This window comes from Rhinolophus sinicus, linkage group LG05 (assembly GCF_036562045.2).
Source record: "Rhinolophus sinicus isolate RSC01 linkage group LG05, ASM3656204v1, whole genome shotgun sequence".
Lineage (NCBI taxonomy): Eukaryota > Metazoa > Chordata > Mammalia > Chiroptera > Rhinolophidae > Rhinolophus > Rhinolophus sinicus.
The window spans coordinates 66,184,792-66,191,358 of NC_133755.1; the positions used below are offsets into that span (position 1 = coordinate 66,184,792).

General features: G+C 44.9%; 1 protein-coding gene across 2 annotated transcripts; it reads right to left on the bottom strand.

The window, feature by feature from the left end:
- Positions 1–735: 735 nt before the first annotated feature.
- LYG1 (lysozyme g1) lies at positions 736–6,047 on the bottom strand. Of its 2 annotated transcripts, XM_019753806.2 has the most exons (5): positions 5,941–6,047; positions 3,933–4,037; positions 2,833–3,023; positions 1,154–1,286; positions 736–960 (listed from the first exon to the last, which is right to left on the bottom strand). In XM_019753806.2, the coding sequence occupies exons 1-5, from the start codon at positions 5,981–5,983 to the stop codon at positions 842–844; spliced, it is 591 nt and encodes a 196-aa protein (XP_019609365.2). In that variant the 5' UTR covers positions 5,984–6,047; the 3' UTR covers positions 736–841. The 2 variants fall into 2 exon arrangements, with proteins under 2 accessions (XP_019609365.2, XP_074190079.1); XM_074333978.1 differs by lacking the exon at positions 5,941–6,047 and having other exon boundaries at positions 3,933–4,859.
- Between the last annotated feature and the right edge of the window lie 520 nt (positions 6,048–6,567).

The window sequence follows — 6,567 nt, forward strand, 5'->3', positions numbered from 1 at the left end:
TTAATTACTTTTATAGACTATAACCCCTAAAATTGAATAATTTACCAGTACAGGACATGGTCAGTGTCCTTGAGGGCTGCTTCAACTGATGAATCACTGTCCCATGGCCTGTCTCTGTTAGTGACGTAAGTGCCCCAAACAAGAGAATAGTTTTGCTGAGTTGAAGGAGGTGGGATGTAGAAGGGAAAGGAGAAAAACTTGGATGACAGACACTGACCTAGGGTTAAGATAGTGCTATGAGGTTAACAAGGGCCTCTCCTGAAACTATTCCAAAACCCAGCAGGTGGGGTTGGCCACCCTCTAACACTTTTCCTCATAAACGTTTTCAATTAAATTTGAGACTATTTAAAAAAAATTTTTTTAAATCAATAATCAAGAAATCAGTGATAGACTTGCCAGGTAAAATACCATATGCCCAGTTAAATTTGAATTTCACATAAACAGCCAATACTTTTTTAGTAAAAATGTGTTTCAAATATTGCATGGGACATATACTAAAAAATTACTTGTTATTTATGTGGAATTCAAATGTGACTGAGCTTCCTGTGTTTTTAATTCACTAAATCTGGCAATGCTAGTCAATAAGATGTAGGATTCATTTCATGGAAATCCACATGCTAGCCTACCTCCTTGGAAATACCTTTACAGAGACACAGCCCTTACTTTATATATACACGCACCAGACCACAAAATGCAGGGAATAATTCTTCCTTTAATGTGATTCATGTTATTTTGACGACCTTCAGGTCAAACTCATATTCGCAGTGATCAGAAGCTAGTTTTATCTGTGAAGCAGTTGAGGCCTCATGTGTGATAATAACCTTGGGCCTGATCTGCAGTGTTAGAAGCCGTGTCTCTTGAAGTATTTGGCTCGAGCAAGGACATCATTGCAGAAGTCACAACTCAGGTCCTGGCTGCTTCTGACATAGCCAGGACCGCCACCGTACGCACAGAGTCCACCTGGAATTTGTGAGACAGGTTAACGCTGACCCCACAGCCCCTCCTGGCTTCAGGGTGCTCACCAGTTAACTTAGATTGTCTTTCCTCATGCTTGTTGGGAAGCAACTGAGGTTTGGGGGCATCTGGCACAATGTATTACACTTGTCCCTCTCCTTCCATGCTGTGAGACCACCCACCCATGGGTCACACCTACCTCTCAGGTGCTGGTCGGGTGTCCAGGTTGGAAACCTCCTCTGGATATCTTTGATTCTAAGAGTCAGGACCTCCGTCATCTGGGAAAGCTGGGACTCAGTAATCCAGGATGTGGGGGCATGATGGCCAGAGTCCTAGAGGGAGGGAGGCAGAGGAAAAGCCAGGTGGGAGGATGGCATGGCTGCATAGGCTCAGAGATGCTTTCGCATTTCCCTTGTCTTTCTCTCCTCCTCTTTTGGAGAACCCATGGCACCTTCAATCTCCCTGGGGACAAATAGTAAAGCTACAAGGTTCAGGCAAAAGAAGGGACGAGCAGATATTGCACTATTGCCTCAGTATAAAGGTGAGAGGCAGAGTTGAAAGCCAAGGTTAACAGTAAGGGCTCCGGTCCAATGCCGTCCTTCAACACTGCACTCACAAACCCTCCAAACAGGTCAGAAAGGGGGAGTTTCTATCTGTCCTTGTAATTCTCTCCTTCCAGATAATCTGAATGTCTAAAGGTACCTCTAACTTTTCTTCTACACCTTCTGCTATCATTCCATGTAGGTTCCACCATATTTAGGAGAAATATCTGACTGCAGAATTCTTTCTTCATCTTCAAAGGAGGTGGACTTGTCCTTTTCCCAAGAACAAGATTTTACAAAGGAGGTAGAGCAGCGTGACGGAAATGATGCCGGCTCTAACGTCACCAAAATTGTCCTTGGTCCCACTTCTGCGTTTTCCAGCTGTCGTGTGACTTTGCAGCAAGGACTCTCTCCTCGTAAATTCACTTCCTCATTTGTAAAGGATGGATTACATGCCTTCCCCCAACCCCATTTCATCAGTTTATTGGATGGGTCCCCAAATCAAAATAAGATAAAGCATTTGAAAGTATTTATAAATTGTAAAGTGTCATACAAAGTACGAATGGGAAGCCAATTTAAAGATCACTGAAGAATACCTTTCCTAAAAGCTTAGAAAAAAAGGCTAATACAGGTTTCTCATCAACTATGACAATATGATAGAAAAAAAAAATGTGTGGTCTCGTTACCTCTGCCATCACCAATTCCCCTAATGCAGAGTTAATTTGACAGTGGGGTTAATTAATGATCAGTTCCCTGGAAGTCTCTATCAGACAACATAGGAAACCAGGCAGAATTCATGCAAAAATAAAACTTGACCTTCCATACTAAGAGTTGTGTAGAAAGAAGACAAGGAAAAATGAATTCAGTATTTGCTGAGAACCTAGCCAATGCCAAGTGTTTTGTCATATTGTTTCATTGAATCTTCATAACAGTTCTAGGAGGATGGCATTTTGTAGGTGAGGAAACAGGCCCAGGGAGAGTATATGGTTTATGCATGGTCACGCGGTTATAAGATAGCAGTAAGGATCCAACCTGGGACCTTTTTCCTGCACAGCCTTACTGGAAATCCAGAATAGACAACTAACGAAGATATTCTGAAGACACAGTATAATAACTGACTTCGAAAAGGAATTGTGTGGCTCAGAATGAAGCAGAAATGGAGCTGCTGATCTCTCGCAGGAGGAGCCGTGGCTGCCACAGCTTCGGGGAGCCCCTTTCACTCTGTTCTATGGGGCTGTGTCCCAGGGTTGCCATCCACACAACAAATGTGAAGGCATCCCCTTAGAGATGGGCCATGCAGCGCTGCGGCTGCATGTCCTGGCTTGTGGCGCGTTACCTGCACAACCCTGATTCCGTCGCCCACGTTGCCCATATTGATCACGTTGCCACTAGGATACTCCCTGGACACGACACCAGCGATCACTGCAGGATCCATGCAGTACTTTTGGCCAACGGTATATATCACGGGTTGATACCTCACTAGGTATGGCATGTCTATTTCAGCCATCCTTTCAGAAGCACGCACTCCTAAGCAAACACAGAAAGAAGGATGTGGCTTGGTGTGACATATGCTGAAATAGGAGCTCAAGAGGAGAGAAAATACACTCCAAGGATATGGGCAGCGGTTGAGGACTGAGAAGCCCACGTTTGGGTAGGAAGCCTGTACTGGCCATTCCTAGACGTGAGATTGTGATTCCCCGTTTTGAGCTTGAGTTGGCATCCTCTGTGGCCACCAGTGCCGCTCTGCTGGGGCAGCTCAGACCCTCCCAGGAAAATTCTGTGGGCACAGGCACCATTGGCTCCATCCTAAGCACCCCAGTAAAATGCACCTGTCCATCAGCACATGATGTGAAGGAAAAATTCTCCGAAGCCCTGCAAGAAGTCCTTGGAGAGTATCCCTGACAGGTAGGCTCACTCTTGTCCACATTTCCACTCTACAGTGACACCCAGAAGTCATGTGCGCTTAAACCGTTATGAAATAACAAGACTGCTGGGCAAAATGAAAACCACTCCTAATTTACCTGGCTAGCCCACTCACCTTCTAAGCACTTTTATGGTTTCAAATGCACTCTCATCCACATTATTGACCAGAGTTTACAAGAACACTGTAAATTAAGTACTATTATCCCCCTCCAGCGGAGGCTCAGGGGAGCTAAAGGACCTGAAGAAGAAGAGCCAGCACGCAGGCAAGGTCTTTGGACTCCGTATCCAGTGCTCTTTCCACCAGTCGGTAGCGTGGGGCTGCGGGAAACAGTGGGAACCCAGAGGGAATAGTGAGAGGATGAAAACTTGTGGGGAATGACTGGGAGACGGAGGTGTGGAGTCTCAGGGGGAAGGGACAAAATCCTGTTGGAGCCACCCTTGCCTAAACGAGTCACCTTCTGAGAGAAAGGAAAAGGAGAAGGAGGGCAAGATGGACAGTGAGATTATAGCTACCACAGTAGTTCAGGCCTCGGCGTCTTCCAATCCCACAGGACGCCCCGGGCGTGTCGAGGGTTCGGATGTTTCCATAGCACCCCCAGTTGCCGCTTTCACATGAGTCTACAAATTGAGAAAATTTCAAGCTGAGGCACTGAACTAGAATAGTCCTGTGAACTAGAATCGTGATCGTCCTTCTGTTCATGAACGAGGTGACATAACAAACACCACTGTACTGAAAGCAACAAGAACAAGAATATGGCACTCGGCAACGGAAACCCTTTTGAAATGTGCAGTCTAGGGACTAAGACATGATCACAGAACCAGCTCGATACTGAATTCTCGCCTCGGGTCCTGCGGACACGAGGAACGGTTGGAGCAGCTCTACTTGCCAAGCTCTGGGGCCGTCCAGTGCTGCTGAGTGGGTGTCTCGGAGTCAAATCAGAGACGGCGTGTTTCCTGTAAGCTAGTCCTCATCTTCCATCTCCTGTGAACTCTTAGCCCTTCCTCCTCCGATCCCCCTAACTCGTTGGTCTGGTGGGATGTTTGTGTTTTGCTCTGGGGAAGCATGTATGTAGCCTGGGCCTCCTTGGGGCCTCAGGCGCTGTTCGTAAACTGTGACGTGGAGCTGCCTTCCTGTGCTTGCTCGTCCACATCTAGGGGTGACTAAGACCCCAAAGAGGGGGAGGGCACATGGGCTCTGTCTTCCTACGTCTTCCCTTTGTCTCTGCCCTTCCTTCCCTCTCCCTTTAACTGCCACTGCCATTGCCGTCACTGAAGGGGAGGAGAGGGTTACACACTGGTGGGATTCCACAAAGACCACTAAAAAAGACAAGGAGATTGTCCGAGTATTTATCACTCACACCCAAAGGAGTGTGCAGGAGCCAGTGAGGAGATAACTACAGGTGGCAGGAAATTGCCCCTGGAGAGAATCACCTCACCACTGTAAGCCCGAAAGCAGATTATGTCATCAAATCTTAACGACTTGCGTGTCTTTGGAAGTGTGTCCACTGCTTATCATCATAGGTACTGTGTGTTTATGTAAATGTATTTTAAGGTTCTCTTACTAAGAGTTTCATGGGGTTGACATCTGAAAATACTAGTATTTCAGAGTACACACTTCTACTTTAAAAACTTTTGATGAGTGATCTAAGAGAAATGAGCAAACGACTTGATCTTTTAAGAGTATACTAAAAATTAAATGAGCCAGCGTGTCCTTTTATATTGTTTAATGAGTATACTTTATTTTTATAATTGGTGACAAATACCTTTAATAGTGGCTGTTCGTGTCACTCATTGCTCCCTGCCTAGCCTCTCCCTACCTACATTACGTGCTCCTCAAATTTCCTTACATTCCCAAAATTCCTTTTAGGAACTCTTACATATTTGTTGAATGAATGGGTCGATAAATAAATGAACATAAGACTGACCCCATCTGAGAAATTTTTAAAAGTTAGAATCAGGAAAAAAATCGCTTCTCTTGAGGAACTATGTTTCCTCCTTTTCTCTATCAAAAACATGTGCTTTTCCTTTTCTGCCCCAGCTGTGAGGAAGCTTACGACCAAATCTGAAATTCAAGACTTGCAACTATGTTAGTCTCCTGTCTAGCTTGCTCACAACTTCTCAATCCCCTCAATGTTGGTTTTCTACTGACTGACAGTCCTATTACGTACGGTAAGCCCCCTCAATCCTTCTATGGAAATCTATGGTCTATGAATAAATACAATAAATACTTTTGGTGAAAGAGTTTTTATAGAGGAACAACAAGCAGTTATCAATGGTCTATATTTAAATCCTGGCTTCAAGCAATGCTGTTTTAAGCCCACCCCACACTCTGGAGAAAGCCCAGCTTCTTTTGTGGGGCAGCCAGGAGGCTGCTTGTCAGTGGCTCTTTCTAACTCCAGGACTTGTTGAACAGTTTGGGGGGCAGGGGGAATCACATTTTCCACTGCAGTTTTATATATCAGGAGTACCATTATGTTCTCGCCATCTCCAAGGGCATTTGGGAAAAACGAAACACACTCACCAGTAAGGGCAAGGAGACCCACCAGCAGCCACAGCATAGACATCTCGATGGTCTCACTACAGGTCCTAAAATGATTTTCAAATAGAAATTAGCTCACAGATGTGAAAATATCAATCGTCATCATAACAACATGTAATGTCTCTCTGGACAGGTGTGTGTGGGGGGAGACAAGATTCCCCAGGGCTGACCTAAAAAAATTGATGGTTTGAATCATAATGAAAAAACAAAAAGTAGGACATGTGCTCCATCTATCCTTTCAATTAGCTTAAAATGGTGAGACTCCTGCTTGGCCCACAGGGATTCTAATTATTTCAAGAATTTAACTCTCGACACTGAGAAACACAGAGACCTTGACTTCAGATCCTGAAAAGCAAGTTTTTGATGTACGTGCCTTACCCCAATCACCTCTTCATTATCAAAAGATAATAAGAAAAGGAGAATTTTCTATTTGTTTCTCTTAATTGGGGTTCTTTTTCCTTTGGGTTAGAGGAAAGGTTACACTTTTCTCGGTGCCTCAGAACATATTCTTTGCTTTGGTTGTTGGAAGGAGTTAGAAGACGTTGCCTGTGGATCTAAGCCCCCAGCCTGGGAAACTCAGACCCCGTGGCCACCTTGAGCCATGATTCA

Excerpts from the sequence above, each read along its gene's own strand:
- LYG1 (XM_074333978.1), bottom strand. The coding sequence starts at position 4,119 with ATGAACAGAAGGACGATCACGATTCTAGTTCACAGGACTATTCTAGTT. Across the intron at positions 3,024-3,932 it reads CCGAGGCCTGAACTACTGTG|GAGTGCGTGCTTCTGAAAGG; the intron begins GTAGCTATAATC and ends GTGTTTGCTTAG. Across the intron at positions 961-1,153 it reads ACCCGACCAGCACCTGAGAG|GTGGACTCTGTGCGTACGGT; the intron begins GTAGGTGTGACC and ends CACAAATTCCAG.